The following is a 20,730-nucleotide window of genomic DNA, read 5'->3' on the forward strand; positions in this document are numbered from 1 at the left end:
TTTGCTCCTTTTTTTTTACTAATTTTTATAAATAAATTTTTTTATCTTTTTCACTTATTATTTTTTTCATCAAAAATTTTCAGGTAGATCGATATACGTTTTGTTTTATTTTATTACTGTTATTTTTGTTCTACTTTTCGTAACAAATAATAATAATAATAATAATAACAATATAAAATAGTACAACAGCTGTATCTGCAATGAGCATTAAAGGAGGTGGGACCTTCATGTGCTAATACAGATTCAACGTACACATTTGTACATAGATTGCATCTCAAGGCACCGGCTGTTAATTGCTACTCTATCAAAATCATCACTCATTAATACTTTTTTTCCTTTTTTTTTTTTATATAAGCAATATATATATATATATATATATATATATTCTATATTTAATTTAATTTCAATTCATACTAATATAATCTAAATTTTAACACTATCTCAAATTAAAGAAAAACAAAAATGACACCAAATTTATAATACATTTTGAATTCTATTTAAGGTTTGATAAACAATAATAAACTATTTACTCGAACTACGACTTCAATTTCAAAGTTTAAATATTTGACCTAATAAAAATCTTTCCCGCCCGATATTGTAATTAAAAAAAAGTTTGATAAATAATATATATATATATATATAGCATTAGTCTGCAAACAATTAATTAAACAAATTATACAATACCAATAGAAATACATAGTTGACAAAATCATGCTGTAAGGCAGATAAAATATGTATTCAAATAAATTAGTTTTTTTTTTTTTCCTAATATATATGTGTACGTTGCAGTGATCGGTGCTATTGTCAAGTGCCTAGCTATTGCGACAACTGATACATAAAGGAAACAACTTGATCGATCAGACTCCTATGTTTCTGACAAAGGGAAGAAAAGGAAAACATAAAAGAAGTATTCTGATGGTATGGTAGTTTTCTTCTTTCAAATTTCGGGGGAATGGTATTATGATTGCTTTCATTTTTGGTTGTGAACATTTGTCCCATTAATTAGATGATATTGATGGTGTGGTTAAATAAAGAAGGACCGGCTCAGGCCCAAATTCAGCAAGAAAGCTTGTACCATCACCGCTAATCATGGGGAACGGAAAACCAGTAAATGGACTTGGATTTTATATCCCAATTTGTTGTCTTAATCCTGCCTAATCAAAAAATTGCCGCCGTCTCACTTAAAATGTTCACCTCTCTCTTCTATTGATTTCCGTCTTCTCAATGTTTGATTCCCGTTTACGGCTATTCATGGATGTAAACGAACGAAACTACCCTAAAGCATCGGATTGGAGGCTTTTCATAAGAAGAAATATAAATCCAATTAGAGATCATGAAGCTGGGCTATGTATATATATTTTCATTATCATATTATTTTCTTTCTAAGATTCATTATCTTTTTTCCTTAGAAAGATGAGATTCATTCCCAATTCTACGCAAAGATAGATCCTCCATATGACCAGTGATTTATTTTCCTGTTCTGTAAAATCCAGATTTATGTGCCTTTCTCCTTTGCACCCATAGTTTCTGTGTCCCAATTATTCACAAACACCATTCTCCACCAATCCAATTCAAACATCAATCTACAAGCCTGATGTCAAAATCCACTTTTCCAAATCATAAACCCCAATCCTCTTCTCCATAAATCAAGTTCTGGACCTGTTCAAAGTTTTAAAGATTGGCCTTCATGTTTCCAATTTGGAAAGGAACATATGTTATACAAAAAAAAGCTTGAACCAGAAGAGTAGAATTGTATCAATAAATAGATCTATGGCAAGGAGAAGACTGAATAAATTAATGGAAAAAGGTTAAAATTCTTGATGAGGTGGCAATAATTATTGGTGGGACAGGGTTTGGGATGGCAAATTAAGTGCAGAAGATCCTAGTCTCTAATCTACTACATTGGCCCTAGCTCCAACTTACGCCATGGTTATATGGAAATTAATGGAATGGAAGAGGCATTATCAGATATTAATTAACCAAAGGAAATAGTAAATAAACAAATAAATAGAAAGCACAAACTGGTTATTCATTATTGGAGGGAATCCAGCTACGTATTAATTGGAGCAATGAAGATTTTTCTATTCTATTGGATTTGGAGGTGGAGGGGATGCGACAAACCGGAATAAACTCACTCTCTCACCCACATCAGAAGTGGAGCCCCCCAGAAGTTGTTGGTAACTTAACCAACTCAACTCGATCGTGTGCATGTCCATATCCGTGGCATCTTATCCATCTATTTTTTTTTTTTTTTTAATAGTACTTCTTCTACAAGGTGTATATATATATATATATATATATATGAAAGCAGAGCTGTTTCCGCAAAAATTTGAAATAGGAGACACTCTTGTCGGAGACACAATATAAAGCAATCACACCTCGCTGGATGTCACCAGCCACCATTCACACACCTACCTCTTGGAGGCTTGTTGCTTGCAAAATAAAAATAAAATGAAAAAAAAAAGTAGGAGGAGGGAAATAATTAGAGGTCCAGTCAACGGTCAATAGCACTCGCATGGATGAGCACTGAAGCAGGCCCTTGATGGCTCATTTTAAATATGGATACTGCAAGCAACAAACAACTGGGAAGAACAGATGCGCAGAGTGTCACAGGAAAAATGTTGTTTTGTAATTATCTTCTAGTTGTTGCCGAGCATCATGTCACTGCGACATAATGCTACCCATTGCTCAAAATTTAATTCCATCCATTTCTAATTAATTAAACACATATACAGATTAAGGTTTCCTTTATAAAATTACCATTAACCTTAAAAACTAATCAATTTAAAAAATAAGTTTTATATATTTATCCCCCGTTTATAAGCTATTTTATTTCTGACAATTATTAATTAATTTTTATGAATAATAGTGTAATTTGAACATTTATACATACATATATATAAATATATATAAACGTGTAACTTAACTTAAATGTAACATGATTAGAATTTTGAACTTGAATAGCATTTTAAATCGGCATCCATCTCAAAAGTTTAATTAAAATTATACCTAACATTATTCATGAAAGTTTTATTAATTAACTTATTTATTATTGTTATCATAAGTGACATCTTATGAAATCTTATCACCACGACCATCTAACATATGCTTCGTGTAAGAGTCATACACTCCTCCGCATTTTGATTGTAAATACCAAGCCAAGTTCATCCAGGGTCATTAGTCAAGTCCATGGTCACTTGCTTGGATTTCTAGCTTTTGTTATTCGAAATAGTGCCATTATGATTCCTCGCATATTTTGATATGTATTCTTGTCGGAATGAAAATGGTCCGATAAGTTCTTTGGAGGGGGGTGGCTAGTCGGCGAGTTGTTGGGCTAGACCACTAGCATAGGTGAGAACTTGTAATAGCGTGCTTGTAAACCTCTCTGCTGTTCTCTCCATCGAGACCGAATAAAACGAACGCATTTCCAATTCATCGTATTGTTGCCTTGTTTACTGACCCCTTTTCTAACGATTGTGTGATTACATGCTTTATTTTATTGCTTGCTTGGTGCATGCACAATACTAATATCGTGTGGGTTATTTGCTTGCAAGGGACATTAACGGTTGGCTTACTACCTGCGAGGGGCGAGTAAGCACCGCACGGCCCCGTTGTACGCTTAGAGCGGTGGGACCGTGACAGTTGGTATCAGAGCAAGGTTGGGAGTCACTCGCACAAGATGCCGAAGCTGACAAACGAAATGCGGTTCGATAACATCGACCAGCAGCTCGGAGAGCTTGCTGGCGTTGTAAATGCACATATTAGAGGCCACAACTGGCAGGAGGCCTTCGAAAAGATGGAGACACTCGATGACATAGCCAGTCGAGTGAGCGCACTCGAGAGGAATCAAACCACGTGGGGCAATACCGGCCCTTCGAGCTCCACTGCGGGCGAGCGAGATGGAGCAATGGAAGAGGCCATAGAGAGATTGATGTCTATGGTCAACGAATTGACGGAGGACTTTCGAGCCACCGTGGAAGCCCTAAAGATTGAAATGGGGCAAATAAATACCAAGCTCGCCATCACCATGCGAGCGGTAGAAAATCGACCTGCTGTCCCAATGGGCGGGGACTATGGACGAATGAAAGTGCCTGAGCCCCGAGCGTATGGAGGGGCACGAGATGCGAAGGAGCTCGAAAACTTTTTGTTTGATATGGAACAATATTTTCGAGCAATAAAACCGGATTCGGAGGAAACGAAGGTTACCATGGCTACAATGTACCTAACCAATGATGCAAAACTGTGGTGGCGATCTAAATACGAAGATATCAAGAACAACAGGTGCATCATTGACACATGGGACCAGCTGCAGAAGGAACTCAAGAACCAATTCCTTCCCGAGAATGTGGACTACATTGTCCGACGACATTTGATAGAATTGAGATAGACGGGTAATGTAAGGGACTACGTGAAAGCTTTCTCGGCCCTTATGCTCGATATACGCGACATGTCTGAGAAGGATAAGCTCTTCTACTTCCTGGAAGGGCCGAAACCTTGGGCTACGACAGAACTTCAACGACAGAGAGTACAAGACCTAGCCTCAGCACTAGGGGCAGCGGAGCGCCTAATGGACTACTCAACAGAGAGCCCCATCAATAGAAGGCCCCAACCGTCTACTTCGAATGCCAATAGCAGTGGACCCTTCAAGCCTGCCAATCTCCCCAGACCTGGGGGAAGTGACAATAGGAAACCTCCGAACTCGAGAGAGCCTCCACCGCGGAACCCCAATGCATTCGGATTTAGACCCCGACCTCTGACATGTTTCCTATATAATGGTCCCCACAGAGTGGGCGAATGCCCCCATAAGACCGCTCTTAGTGCTCTACAAGCATCTATTCGCTCCCAAGAGCACGAGGGAGGGCGAGAGGAGGTAGTAGAAGAAGGAGAAGACGGCGCACAAGTGGGAGCGCTGAGATTTTTGAATGCCCTTAATGGACAGGTCGTTCAGGCCAGGAAGACCAATGAGAAAGGTCTTATGTTCGTGGATGCGGCGATAAATGGAAAGGCCGCAAAGAGTGTGATGGTGGACACAGGTGCCACCCACAACTTTTGTTCAGAGATTGAAGCTCGAAGGCTGGGCCTACGCTTACAAAAGGATGCGGGGCAAATGAAAGCAGTAAATTCCAAAGCCTTACCTACGGTGGGCCTGGCGAAACAAGTGCCTCTCAAGTTGGGAACTTGGGAGGACCGGGTGGATTTGATTGTAGTACCAATGGATGACTTTGATGTAATCTTGGGAATGGACTTTCTAGTGAAGAAGAAGGCAATCCCTATTCCCGCCGCTAACAGCCTGTTGATGATGGGGGAACAAACAGGAGTAGTTCCCGTACAAAGGAAGCAACTGAACAACCCCAAACTTCTATCGGCCCTCCAATTTAAGAAGGGAGTAAGACGCAAAGAACCCTCTTACATAGCATTAGTGGTAGCGAGGGAGGGTGAAGATGATGAAACTACCCCTCCTATGGTGCTGGATGCCTTAAAATCATTCAACGATGTGATGCTGGACAACTTACCAAGGAACCTACCTCCTCGACGAGATATTGACCACAACATTGAATTGATACCAGGAGCAAAACCTCCAGCAAAGGCACCTTATCGGATGGCCCCTCCTGAGCTGGCAGAGCTACGAAAGCAACTCGGGGAACTTTTGGAAGCAGGGTTTCTGAGACCCTCGAAGGCACCTTACGGCGCTCCCGTATTATTCCAAAAGAAGAAAGATGGAACTTTGCGCCTGTGCGTAGATTATCGAGCCCTGAACAAGGTCACGGTGCGAAACAAGTACCCGATCCCTTTAATAGCTGACTTGTTCGACCAGCTAAGCGGAGCCAAATTTTTCACTAAATTGGATTTGAGATCGGGATACTACCAAGTGAGAATCGTTGAAGGGGACGAAGAGAAAACCACCTGCGTCACACGATACGGAGCCTTCGAATTCCTGGTGATGCCTTTTGGGTTGACGAATGCACCAGCAACATTTTGCACCCTCATGAACCAGGTATTTCGAGACTTCCTTGACAAATTTGTGGTGGTGTATCTTGACGACATTGTAATCTTCAGCCCTACCTTAGAAGAACATGTCGAACACATTCGAATGGTACTCCAGAGACTCCGAGAAAATCAATTATTTGTGAAGAAGGAAAAATGTGCTTTTGGCAGAAGACAAATCAAGTTTCTGGGACACATCATCGAGGAGGGGAAGATCCGCATGGACATGGAGAAGGTAAAAGCCATCCAAGAGTGGAAAACTCCTGCTAATGTGAAAGAACTTAGATCATTTCTGGGATTGGCAAATTACTACCGCCGCTTCGTAAAAGGATACTCAAAGAAAGCAACTCCCCTAATGGAATTGCTAAAGAAGGAGGTGCCTTGGGAGTGGAGCAAGGAATGTGAGGGCGCATTCCAGGATCTAAAGGAAGCTATGATGAAAGACCCAGTGTTGGCCCTGCCGGACATCACCAGACCCTTCAAAGTCCAAACCGATGCATCTGACTTCGCTTTAGGTGGAGTCCTACTCCAAGATGGTCATCCTGTCGCCTACGAAAGCAGGAAGTTATCAGCGGCAGAAAGAAACTATACGGCTCAAGAAAAGGAGATGCTTGCCGTAATTCATTGCTTAAGAACCTGGAGGCACTACTTATTGGGGTCAAGTTTTGTAGTAAAGACTGATAACTCAGCCGTTAGTCACTTCCTTACATAACCAAAACTAACCCCAAAACAAGCTCGTTGGCAGGAATTCATTGCGGAGTTTGACCTTCAATTCGAGCACAAAGCGGGGACCAAGAACCAGGCAGCGGATGCCCTAAGTCGCAAGACGGAGCTTGCGGCACTAAGGGTGGTGGCTAACATGGCTGCGAGTACTATCGCGAATTCAATGCGAGAGCTGATAAAGCAGCATTTAGGGGGAGATCAATGTGCCCAGAATATCCTCAAGTTGTGCAAGGAGGGAAAAACTCGTCAATTTTGGGAGGAAGACGACTTGCTGTGGACAAAAGGAAATAGGTTATTTGTCCCGAAGACTGGAGACCTAAGAAAGATGCTAATGAGAGAATGCCACGACACTTTGTGGGCTGGACATCCGGGGTGGCAAAGGACGTATGCCTTAATCAAACAGGGTTATTATTGGCCACAGATGCGTGACGATATTATGGACTACATCCGAACCTGTCTTGTGTGCCAACAGGACAAAGTTGAGAGGCAGAAACCACCAGGGCTGTTGGAACCTCTATTCGTCCCGTCATGCCCATGGGAGAGTGTGTCAATCGATTTCATCACCAACCTTCCAAAGATCGGGGATCTTTCAAGTATTTTGGTTATTGTGGATCGATTCTCGAAGTATGCAACATTCATCCCTGCCTCAAAGTTCTGTACGGCCGAGGAAACTGCCCGCTTATTCTTCAAGTATGTGGTGAAATATTGGGGTGTGCCGCGCCACATTGTAAACGATAGAGATGCCAAGTTCACAGGATCTTTCTGGACAGAACTATTCAAGCTTCTTGGGTCCCAGCTCAACATTTCCTCCAGTTATCACCCACAAATGGATGGGCAGACAGAAAGATTCAATGGCATGTTGGAGGAGTACCTACGACACTTTGTGAGTGCCAACCAGAAGAATTGGGCGCAACTACTTGATGTAGCTCAATTCTGCTTCAACGCACAAAAGGGATCTCCCACAAGTAAGTGCCCCTTCGAAATAGTTAACAGCCAGAAGCCCTTACTTCCACACACAGTCGATGAGTACCAGGGAAAGAATCCAAGGGCTTTCAATTTCACCAAAGAGTGGAAGAACAACATGGAAATAGCCAGGGCCTACTTGGAGAAGGCAGCAAATCGGATGAAGAAATGGGCAGACAAAGACCGACGACCCTTAGAGTTCAATGCGGGGGATATGGTGATGGTGAAGCTAACTCGAGAGCAATTTCGCTGGCTAAGGGACAGAGACCCCAGGTTGATGAGAAAATATGAGGGACCAATGCCGATCATTGCCAAAGTAGGGAGGGCATTGTATAAGGTGGTTACCCCAGAATGGATGAGAGTGCACCCGGTATTCCACGTCAGCAACCTCAAGCCATACTACGCCGACAAGGAGGATCCAGCGCGCAACACTCCAGCAAGAGCCGAAGTCAAGACCAAGCTGCCGAAGACAACCAAGGAAGTGGAGGAGATCCTTGCAGAAAGAACCAGAAGCGTGCATCGTCAGCCAGTACGAGAATACCTCATCAAGTGGAAGGGACTAGGAGAAGAAGAAACCAGCTGGGAGAAGGAAGGCAACTTGGCAGCCTACAAGCAGCAGATCGAGGAGTTCAAGGCAGCGGAGTCGTCGAGGGCGTCGATAGAATGAGCGGGGGAGGATGTAAGAGTCATACACTCCTCCGCATTTTGATTGTAAATACCAAGCCAAGTTCATCAAGGGTCATTAGTCAAGCCCATGGTCACTTGCTTGGATTTCTAGCTTTTGTTATTCGAAATAGTGCCATTATGATTCCTCACATATTTTGATATGTATTCTTGTCGGAATGAAAATGGCCCGATAAGCTCTTTGGAGGGAGGTGGCTAGTCGGCGAGTTGTTGGGCTAGACCACTAGCATAGGTGAGAACTTGTAATAGCGTGCTTGTAAACCTCTCTGCTGTTCTCTCCATCGAGACCGAATAAAACGAACGCATTTCCAATTCATCGTATTGTTGCCTTGTTTACTGACCCCTTTTCTAACGATTGTGTGATTACATGCTTTATTTTATTGCTTGCTTGGTGCATGCACAATACTAATATCGTGTGGGTTATTTGCTTGCGAGGGACATTAATTACTACCTGAGGGGCGAGTAAGCACCGCACGGCCCCGTTGTACGCTTAGAGCGGTAGGACCGTGACACTTCGCTTAGCTAGTTTGTTTCATCTATATACATTCGCATGCGTGCTTAATTTTAAACTACGGATTATATCTCAAATTATTATTATTATTATTATTATTTGTTTTTGGTTCAATTGATATTACGTTATTTTCTACGTCGGGTATCTAAACATCGAGTCGGGATTTTATTTTGTTTTGTTTAGTAGCTGAATGGGCCGTACAGGTTCAGCCTTTTGTGTAACAAAGGGAGATGATTGATTGGATATCGCCAACTAATTAAGATTCATTAGATGAATTTTGGAGCCCACGCACATAAATGTAAATTACTGCTTCCCTCTTATATCTGCCTCCGACGTCATAATTACATATATTGATTGATTAACATTTTGTATACAAGTCTCAGAGAATGAGAATATATGTTTTACGTAGTACGTACACTGCACAGTCAGAAACATAATATATATATATATATGTATATATATTTATATATGCATTTAATTCTAACAAAATATTGATACTCATAACATTTTGATGTATATAATATTAAGATAAAATGAAAATGATGAGATTGGCAGATTACGAGTGCGTAAAAGGAGAAGAAGAGAAGAAAGAAAGAGGAGGCATGTGATGTCATGATCTCAAGAGAAAAATACTGAGCTCCTGGCCGGAGCTGCCAATGGGGTTGATCATATGAAAGGATTCGGAGTCGGAGGAGCCGACAACCCGCTCAAAGCTGGCGCGGAGGTACATGAGGTCGCCATCGGAGTCGTCAGATTTGGAGGAGAGGGGGAGCGGAAGAACGCCGGCACCGACGGAGACGGACTGCATGAGCTTGAGCACGGCCAAGTCGCTGACGGTCATCTGGCGCCGGATGGCGAAGCCAACCTTCCTTCCGTTGCAGTACATGGACCAGACGGGGACGTGGAAGAGGGAACACCTGGCCTTGTGTGGGTCCTGGTGGCATTCCAGAGCGATCCTCAGCAGCCCATGCTGCATCTCACGTGCCAGGTACGCCGTTGGGACTGCGAATTCCAGGAGCATCAGAGGCGAGCTTCGCGTGTCGTCTTGCAGGCAGAAGCTCACTCTGCCTTTCCTGTACCCGAAGAAGGTTCCCGTGATTGTCGTGGAGTCGGACTCCGTGGACACCGACTCCGATGGTTGGAAGCCGCAGCAGGGGACCATGCACTCCACCAGCGATCTCAAAGATCGTCGAAACCTCACTTCGCGCCCGCACTCCACCGCCGTTGCTGTGTCCATGATATGGACTAAAGGCCCTCTTTGGCTTCCAAGATCTATCATCCTCATTTTTATTTTTATTTTCTTATTTGGTTAAAATATTGCTGTAGCTCGATGGACGGACGATCGAGTATGATCGACTACGTATATGTGGGTGTGTGTGTATATATATATATATGATATACTCTAATCAAAGTAATTAAGTAGCTTAATTACTAATTAGGCAGATAAAATTAATAACCATGTAATAATATACTAATCTGTTATATAATGAAAATTAAGTAAGAAATTACAACCGAACGACGAAGAAGAAGAAGAAGAAGAAGAAGAAGAAGAAGGAGATAGAAAGACTGGAGTCTGAATGAAGTCTGGACTGGATAGAAGGAGTGAGTGAGTGTGTGGTTTCTTAAATAAATGGCTCAAAAGAAAGTGGCCAAAATAAGGGTGCTGGGAGTGAGTGAGAGTGGGCCGAGGAATCGTGGGCAATAATTCTGCCCACGAGGGCCTGCGGGGCCCGCCATCCTTTGGCACCATTTCGGAGGGACAGGAACACCGACAGAGACAGCGACGGTGACGGAGGCACCACCACCCCCACCATCACCATTCACCATTCATGATTGCCAAAGCATCTCTTACTGTTTCCACCCACCACCCATCGAGAAAATCAATATTTTTCAGTTTTCTCCGAACATCATTATAATTAATACTTCTTCAGTGGTTTGGCTTTGCCATTTGCCTATATATATATATATATATATACAACTCCTAAGAATAATTATTGGTTATCATCTATATCTCTATATATATATTATATTATATGAATTTAAAATAATAATAATACAGTCAATTAAATAGGACTAGGTAGGGTGTGGGATACTGTGGATTGGATAGAACTTTGGATGAGCTTCGCTTGAGCAAGAAGCACGCACGAGGCAATGATTAGACCCATTCCATCCTGTCTGTCCCAGACTCTCCCAGCTGCTCCCACCTACCAATGTCATTTACTCTCAAAGTTTTTCCCAACTTACATTATTATTTTGGGTGATGTACACCGCTGCTAATAGCCCAAAAAAAAAAAAAAAGCTACATTATTATCATTATTATTATACAATATTTCCATTTAAATTAATTAATTAATTCCTTCAAATTATACGTACCCGAGACCCACTAATTTCATGCGTTTTAATATTAGTGAAATGATTATTTAAATTTTAGTCCGCTAAAGGAAAAAAGATAGAAAAAAATTAAGTAATCCTCAAGAGTCCTAATTAATTTCATTTCATTTGGAAAAAAAACCCTTGAAGTTGGCCCCACGTTATTGATTAAGGGAAGTAGGTTTATATGCACGCTTCACAGCCCTTCTACCCTGATGATTCAATAATTTAGTTGAGAAAAAGTTAGGAGCATGCAAATTAATTCTCCATGTTGTTTTTCTTTCATTTCTCCTTTTGTTGAGTCCTGAGGGAGAAAAAGGATGTGGTTTCTTTTTTCTTTCCGGAAAAGACCATAAGCACCTTTGTGTCGTTGGGTTCCAGGAAGAGAACAAAATATAAGGATTTGCTTTGTTGTTGTTGTTGGGTTTTTTTAATTTTTATTTTTCATTTTATTTTAATTTTTTAATTGAAAAGTAAAGACGGGCGTTTGAATTTAATCATGTCATGGGCCAGCGGTCACTCCAAGTGTCTCTTGCGCATGGCATGGGATTGGTGTTCCTATTAGGCAGTGGATCCATAAATTTATATGTACAAGAAAATTCAATGAATATCTTCAAATTATAATAAATTTGGAACAGAACAGATCTATATACATTACAGAAATAGAATTAGATGCATGGATGGATGATACATTAATTGATATATATATATATATATATATTTTTTTTTTTCTTTTTGATAAAATGATACATCGATACTGATATATATATATATATATATATATATGGAGAGAGAGAGAGAGAGATAAAGTTGATGATAATTTGGGAGGGGGAGTAGGTGGGACCCTGCACACACGGAGACACAGTTGCAGGAATTGCAGCGGGGACAACAACAGTTACTGCCGTTAAAAGTTGAAGGTTTTACATCATATCACCTGCTCCCTACGACTCGATGGCCAACACGGTGGGTGCATGCGTGTATGCACACCATACGATGCGTATTTTAAGTTTCCAACGATTTAAAATAACTCAATTTTCGGCCTTTATTTATCTATTAAGAGCTCATGTCAGGTCACATTAGTAACTTTAATGTATTTTACTCCACTAAACAAAAAGAGCCACTGATTTCTGATGGTGATAGGGTCTCTTCAAAGTTTGATTGGACGAAAACATTACCAGTACTCGACATTAGTGGTGATAATGATTCAATCACCATGCTAATCATTTTGATATATATATATATATATATTATTTACATATTTATTCAACAAGGAGACAAAAGCCAATCTCACCGGAAGCCCAAATGAGGGAAAGAAAGAAAGAACGGGGCTTTAACTAGTTGGATCGGTGACAAGAAAAAGTCCTAGTTGGGGATGGGCCACATACAAGTCCAAGCCCAAATACTCTCTTACTCTCTCGCTGTGCAATCTCTGTCCGTGTGTGTGTAAGACAGAGAAAGAAATCATGGAAATGAAAGAATTTGATTCTTAGATTTTCCACGCAATTGGCTCTGCGTCATCAAAAACCACATAAACCGAATTCCATGTGAAACACAATCAACCAAACCAAGAAAAGAGACTGAATTGAAGACACCCATGGCGCAAACTTAACCGGACGGTCCATTCCTTCGGTGGAGATGAAAGCACGTGATTTTCCAATATTATTTACAAACATTATGTCTTTGGCTACCTACCTAGACAATATTAAGGCAATTTCACTTTTTTATTATTATTATTATTTTTGTTTTTTTGTTGAATTTTGCAAGGGATTATTAACATGAAGTATAAACAACTCTCAAAAAGAAATGAATAAATAAGGATCAAATTGCGCTTTTTCATTTAGTACTGGAAAGATGTTTTGGACTGCAAAATAGAAATGGGAATTAATTATCAATGATCCTATTGAAATATATATATATATATATATATATATAATACATATGTGTGTGTAATAATGAGACATAAATATAACTCGTGATGAATTAATACAGAAAAATATACATACACGATGAAATAAAAGAGAAGGAATTTTTACAGTAACTAGAGCAAAAAATGAAAACAAAAAATCGCAGTAGTGCACTGGAAGGATAGGATCGATGTGTTATGAAGTTTTTAGAGGGAGATAAGAGAGTATATACTGTAGTAGTATGTTACACAATGGTTAAAAAAGTTTCATGTAACAGGCGCACTGAAAGCATTAATACAAATTTTTTAAAAAAAAATTTAAAAAATTAAAAAAAATAATAATGGATCTAGAGAACGGTGCCTTCGTAGATGGTTGACAATCTGAGCCTGAAAGAACGAACGGCCAACTTGGCCCTTCTGGAAGTGAATCTCTGAAATCTCTTAACGGACGCCGATCTGGAAATTCCAAAGGAGGAAGAAGAAGAAGAAGGAGAAGGAGGAGGCTTCTTCTTGGTGGGTCGACCTATGGTGATATCGGAATCATACACATAATCCTGAGGCTGAGGCTGAGGATGTTGGTTGTCCACGCGGAAGTCGTCTCTATGAAGAGATTGCTGATTTTGATTGACGAATAAAAGCGGAGAAATACGCGCCTTCTTTCGGCGGTGACCGTCGACCTTCTGGAGAGCGAGGCTGGCTTTAACGGCAAGAGCCGCCATATCGGAGGCGGAGAGAGGGCTTTCCAATTTAGAGGCTGGCAGAACAAAATAGATGTAGTTGGCGTGGAGTTGGTCCTCGGAATCCAGTGCGGGAATGGGCTGGTCGTAATACAAGCCGTCGGAATTGCAGAGAAAGTCGTCAGAAGATGAGGATGAGGCTTGGGCGTGACTTAGTACTTGCGAAACCAAAATGGGCGCTGGATATTCCAGCAGATTGCCGTTGACGGAGATCACTTTTGCTGTTGGTGCCGCAGGAGATTTCACCGACGACGACAAGCAACTTCCCATATCCTCCTCCTCCTCCTCGATAATATTTACTTTTTGTGTTTAGACTCTGATGGAGAAAAACAGGGTAGATCATTGAACACAAAAAAAAGGCAGCACAGGGGCGTTGGATATATAAAGAAAACAAAGAAATGGGACGTGACGTAAGCAAGGCCGTCAATAACGAACGAAATTGCGTTGGACATCAACTTTTCAAATCAAATTGGACAGACAGCTGAGATTCTCTCTCTCTCTCTCTCTCTCTCTTAATTATCTGTAATTAATATTAATATTAAAAAATATTCATTTATATTATTAATAAATTGAATTATGTTGGGGGAAGTGGACTGGCGAAGAGGAGGGGAAGACCTCACCTCATGGCTGACGCGTAAACGCGGCTGCTTGCCGATTTCTTCTTTTCTACTGCTTCTTGTATTCTCTATTCTATGTTCTATGCACCAAAATACCATATAATTTCCATGAAATTCGCCATTAATTAATCCAACTATGATTATGACACGTGCGTCAATTTTGAAGTTTGGAATTCGGATCTTCCAAACTTAGCTTGGCCTTCAAGTGCCTCCGACTGCGACTGCTAATGCTGCTTTAGCTTTTCTTTTAACTCCACTAACTTCCCGGCTGACTTCTCCTTTTCTTTTTTTTTGTTTTTTTTTTTTTTTTTATTCGCTGCTCAACTGAACTGTTCTTTCATTGTGCAAGCTTCCTCTACTATCAGTGTGCAACCCTTATTGCCAACAAAACAAAACCTATTCAATTACAATTACTATGCTTTTTCCCTTCTTTTTTTTTTTTTTTTTATTCTTTGTTTTGTTTTATATGTAATAATGATATATTACCATAATCAACCAATTCAACATATACAAAACACACCCATATATTTCATTCAGAGCCAGCTTCATCTTAGTTATACCAAAGCCCAACCAACAAACACAAATCAGTCCCTAAAATCTTGTGAGAATATATTTTTATATATATATATACGCCCTAAAATCAGGGAATATAATTTTGTCAGTGGGTGACTGGGACTAATTAAAAGAAAGACATTCATGCAGAATTTCAACTGTTGCTTTATTTTATTTTGATATTTTGGTTTAGTAATTTAAATATAGGTGTATGAAATCGAATTAATAGGGACATATTTAAAATATGAAAAATATGTTACCAAAAAAGGGACAATAAAAAAAAAAAAAGAAAAAAACTCAAACGAAGGACTTAACCAGCCTCAACAGTTAACTTATTGGGCTGAGCTCTTGGTCCAGTCTGGTTTGCAGCCTCATGTTGGGCTTGGATTCGGCCGTTAGTGAGAAGAACGTGGAACTGTGGACTCAAATATTTTAATTCTGGTTCATATATGTTACCAAGAAATTATATTTATCACGTACTAGCTTTTAACAATATTTATATATATATATATATATATATATTTATATTTATATTTCTGTAATTACGATTTATATAGTAGAAACTTTTACCTATAACATATTAAAATTTTTTTTAGGGAAATATTAAGGAAGGTTTATTCTAGCTATGAGAGAAAATATTGCTTCAAATAAAAGAGAGGAAATTAATTGAGAGAATACTGTAATATCATTTCGATATTCATTGGACTGTGTGCAAATATAATGATAATAATAATAATAATAATAATATGTAAAACGGAAGAATTCTGAGTGTTTATAAATGATAAATGGAATGCAAAATATATATTATTGAATTTGTGTGCACATATATATTATTGAATTTGTGGGTGAACATATATATATATATATATAATAGGAAAAAATTTAAATAGACCCTGACGTTTAGTATAATTATAAATCACACTTTGAATTTTAATAATTTTATTTACCTAGCCATTATCATTTTCTATTAAATTTAAGAGAAAGGATAATATTATAATTTTATTTTTAAAAGTTAATTGCATGAAATTTAATATATTGGGAAAGGTGCAAACTTTTATTTTTTTACTCACAAGAATATGTGGTTCCCTCATCTCTTTCTTGCTCATTTGTATTTTTAAATTCATTTTACATTTAATATATATATATATATATTTATATAATTTTTTTCATTTAAATTTATTTTACTTTTAATCAATTTTTATCCCTTATTTATATATATTTAATATTCATTTTTTATTTATATGAAAAATTGTTTACAAATGTAAAATATTTAATAGAATTAATTGATATGAAAAATAAATGTAATTAAAAAATGTTATTCTAATTTTTGTTTCAATAAAGAGTTGAGCTCCATCTTTTTTTAGTTATACTTTTTCTTTTTCTAATTTTAATAAGATGTATTTTTAATTTAACTTATTTTAAAATTTTAACAAAATAAAAATTTAAGTGTTTTCCTTTGGTGCTCAAAAATATTTAACTTTTTTAATATACATTTGTAAACAAATTTATTGCGAAATTGTTAAATTATTTTTGCAAAGCATTTTTACCAAAAAAATTAGAGGTAAAAATTTAGCTCTCTTACTTTAATGAATTTTCTAATAACTAGATTGCAAATTTTTAATTTTTTATTAGCTCTATTTCAAATGATTATTTTAAAATATTATTAATTAAAATTGAACATATTTTTCGTATGTTTTCCATAATTTGTACTAGGCTATTTTGTATAAGTATCATATTAAGTTTAGTGTTGCATTGTCTTAGCAGTAATAGATAGTGATATATTAAAATACAAATAAAAATAAAATAATGATTGGTAATCATATTATAATTATATTTTCATTGTCATTGTGTTAATATTTAATTATTAATATTTACTATTTTCATTAATGTTGTTGTTATTAGTAATAATTATTATTATATTTTCCGATTAAAACAAAAAAATAGTTATACTATTATTATTTGATTATTTAATTTTTTATATTATTCAATAATTATGTGCTATCAATAAAATTTCTAATGTTATTGATTATTATTTGTTGTTTTTATGTTTTATAAATTATTATTATTATTGCCAAGTACGTTTCAAAACATTATTATATAAAAATATAAAAGAATATTTATTTGTAAAGATATATATATATATATATATATATATATATATTTTTTTTTTCGTTATTAATTTTGCATTATTATTATAATTTAAAAATTTGTAATCTAATAATAACTTATTTTGTTTAAAATTGATTAATAACTTATTTTGTTTAAATCTGATTTACAAGGGATGTAAATGAAATTGATTTATATTTAGAAGTTGAAAAGTGTAATTTTGTCATTTAAGTTGTCATACGGGAGAGAGAAAACAGTTTGATACGTAGATTTCGTTCATAAGCGTGTCGAATGTAATATTTAAAACTTGAGGGATTAGATCTGAATTATGGCAAACCTTAAGGAGGGTATGTAGAATTTTCTCCATATAATATGGTTATGTTTGGGATTTAAAGTGTCAACGCAATCGTACAAGGATCTGGGATGTCATTGATTATTTGGAAGGAAGATAGAATTGGAAATTAAAACGTAATGGGTTTTTATGAAATCATGGACGAATTATTTGTATCAATTAAAAAATTTGTAATTTATTTATATAAAAATGTTATGGTGGGAAAGTCATCGATCATTTGTGAGGAACAACTATTCACTATTATTAAATCACTATAGATGGTTGTCATCTATTATGCAGTATACAACTTCTCCTATGTTAGTAACCTATTTATGTTTATATATATATATATATATATGTGTGGAAATTTTATGGTGAGAATGGTCCGCATGAGGACCGCAGTATTAGTGACGGTTTTTCATAATATTAACGATAGTTTTTTAAAAAATTGTCACCAATATTATGAAAAACTGTCACCAATACTGTAGTCCGCATGAGAACCGTCCGCACCATAGACGGACTGTATATATATGTTTATGTTATATGTAATTGTTCGGAAACAAGGAGGTTGCAATCAACTTTGTCCCCGTACACATTATATTTTCCAGGACCATGCATTTGAGCATTAATTGCACGTGCATGTGAAGATCATCAGGGGGAGAAGGAATTTTGTGTCCTTTTGTAACTATTGGGAGTTAGAAGCCGACGCTATGAATTACATCTCATATTTTATGCAAAAAAATAGAGTATGCAGTGCCAAGACTTCCTAATTAAGGCCAAACTTTCAACTATTTGAGTTCCATATATTGACCCGTCTGATAAAGACCTAATTGGCAACCTAGCTCTCTATTCAGGCCTTAGTTTAAGCATATTTTGAATAGCACACGATCTTGAAACATATAAGCTAGCATCGTGCACCTAAAGAAGCAACATAATATCCATATCCAACATGTGAGTGCCACAGGATGTCACGTGTCAGGACCCGTCCAAAAATCCTAACCATAATCCTAAACAAGCCCTGATTCCAGGGAAACTCTACCAGATCCTCCAATGGAAACTCTGACAGAACCTCCCCTAAGGGTTGAACTTACCACAATTTTTCCTGCACTAAAAATACACTTCTATATACACCACCTTATTCCTCACATATTACTATAATTTAAGTTCTACAACTGGCAGCACTTCAATAACAAATTATACAAAAGGCATATAATGGAATTAATTTAGTAAATAACCAATTAAGATATACCATCATAGATTCTCGTCCGCCCACACCACCCACTTAGTGCTACACATGTCAAATACACTTTAAATATCATTTTACAAATATGACAATGCGTAACATAGAAAGAAAGGTAAACAACATCACATTAACAATAAAAAAAACTATACCAAATGTTTTAATGATGATGGTATTGATGTAACTTGCCTGAGGGCTATCTCACATACCCAGAGGCTACCACTTGTCCGAGGACTATTATACTTGTCCGATGGCTATCTTTCTTGCCTGTAGGCTGTGATACTTATCCGAAGGTATCATATGGTAGTAATAATAATAAAAACAATAACAAATTTAAAATTAAAGATCTCATAATAATGTTAATAAAAATAAAAATCAATAATAACAACTATAATTATAATAATGATAATAATACAAATTGGAATTACAATAAAAATAATCATTATAAATAATAATAACAATCTCGATAACAGTGACAATAATAATTAAACAAATAGTTAAATACAATTAATAGTAATAAGAATATAATAACATTGATTAAGAATATTAGTAAGAAATTAAATCACAAATAGATAACATAGCATAAATACGTAAAATCACATCTTAAAATTCATAGCATAAAATGAAATTTGCACGCTCGTAATGAAGATACGTACGATACATTCTAACATGCTACGTGATCCATGATTCCAGCTGTCGCCGGCACTTTGCTACAAATACAAACCAAGGTGATTGCCTATATTGGCCATCCGATCTCCCGGACTTGTAGGCAACATGATTATGGGGCTAACTCTACATGAACCACATTGGCTCGCCGCCTCCGCATGGTGCAGTATATGCAGTATAATATCAAACAATATAACATACAAATATATGTACGAACATAAAAAAAAAAAATACTTGATGCACCATACTATATACCAGTGGTGCCCGGAGGTACCCAGCGTCCCGAGCACTGACTGACAGGAGGTTAAAAAGAGAAACTTGCATACGGTCGCTTCGGCGTCCCGACAGCGCCGCTGCTTAAACCGTCATCCCGGCCATGGAGAGGGGCGGCTTATGGCCAATATCAAACTTGCTTACCCTCGGTCCAATAGCAACTCACGGGAGACATTACAACTTGCGCGCTTATCATAATCACATATACATTACAGAACACCGGTACGTGTATGGGTGCATTTAAAATAAATAACCATATTTATTATTAAAATATGCAATTTTTTCCAATATTCACCGTGAGAATTATACCATTTTTCAAATTCACCATCCCATATTTTTCTTAAATAACACTAGCATAAATCCACCGATAATAATATACAAATAACTTTTCCCCAAATCATAAAATTAATTAAATAATATTCCAAGGGCATAATTATATAATTTGAAACCACCAAACTTAACCAATATTTTCCTCGAAATATTTAAAACCAAATCATGCCCAAAAATAATATTAAAATCCAAATACACTTAATTAAATGAAAACACTTGCTCATACGCAATGAATACAATTAAATCACAATAATAAAAATCAAGAATTCCTTAATAAACTAAATCTCCATTTAGCATCAATAAACATAATAAAATTTAAATCATAATTTCATAAAATTAGTCTCTTCCACAATAATTCAATTCAACACAATTTGGCATTTTCAATATAAATAATAACTTAGTTAAATATCCAACACTAAAATTCATTCTTCAAATATTTAATTAACACAAAATATACTTAATTCAACAACACAAAATATAAATATGAGGCAATATATATACTAAATCAACATACTTAACATCATAAATTTAAATAGCAGTTTCTTAAATATTAAACACATATGATCTAATTAATTCGATATAACGAATATATTTAAATCACATTAAAATAACACATTAAAATCAAATAACAATATCTATTAAAATTTAAAACATATATGATATACTTCAAAATTTTGAATGATATAAAATGCATATGTATAAATGATGCACACAAGTACATAGATATATATATTCACAC

General features: G+C 36.8%; 2 protein-coding genes across 2 annotated transcripts; both read right to left on the reverse strand.

The window, feature by feature from the left end:
- Nucleotides 1–9,159: 9,159 nt before the first annotated feature.
- Nucleotides 9,160–10,763, reverse strand: LOC107416005 (protein MIZU-KUSSEI 1). Its single transcript, XM_016024456.4, has one exon. It carries the CDS (start codon nt 10,149–10,151, stop codon nt 9,477–9,479), a length of 675 nt encoding a protein of 224 aa, XP_015879942.1. The 5' UTR covers nt 10,152–10,763; the 3' UTR covers nt 9,160–9,476.
- Nucleotides 10,764–13,117: 2,354 nt separating this feature from the next.
- On the reverse strand, nt 13,118–14,347 carry LOC107416078 (uncharacterized). Its single transcript, XM_048476512.2, has one exon. It carries the CDS (start codon nt 14,144–14,146, stop codon nt 13,487–13,489), a length of 660 nt encoding a protein of 219 aa, XP_048332469.1. The 5' UTR covers nt 14,147–14,347; the 3' UTR covers nt 13,118–13,486.
- Between the last annotated feature and the right edge of the window lie 6,383 nt (nt 14,348–20,730).

The sequence above is a fragment of the Ziziphus jujuba genome, chromosome 5, assembly GCF_031755915.1.
Source record: "Ziziphus jujuba cultivar Dongzao chromosome 5, ASM3175591v1".
Taxonomy (NCBI): Eukaryota; Viridiplantae; Streptophyta; class Magnoliopsida; order Rosales; family Rhamnaceae; genus Ziziphus; species Ziziphus jujuba.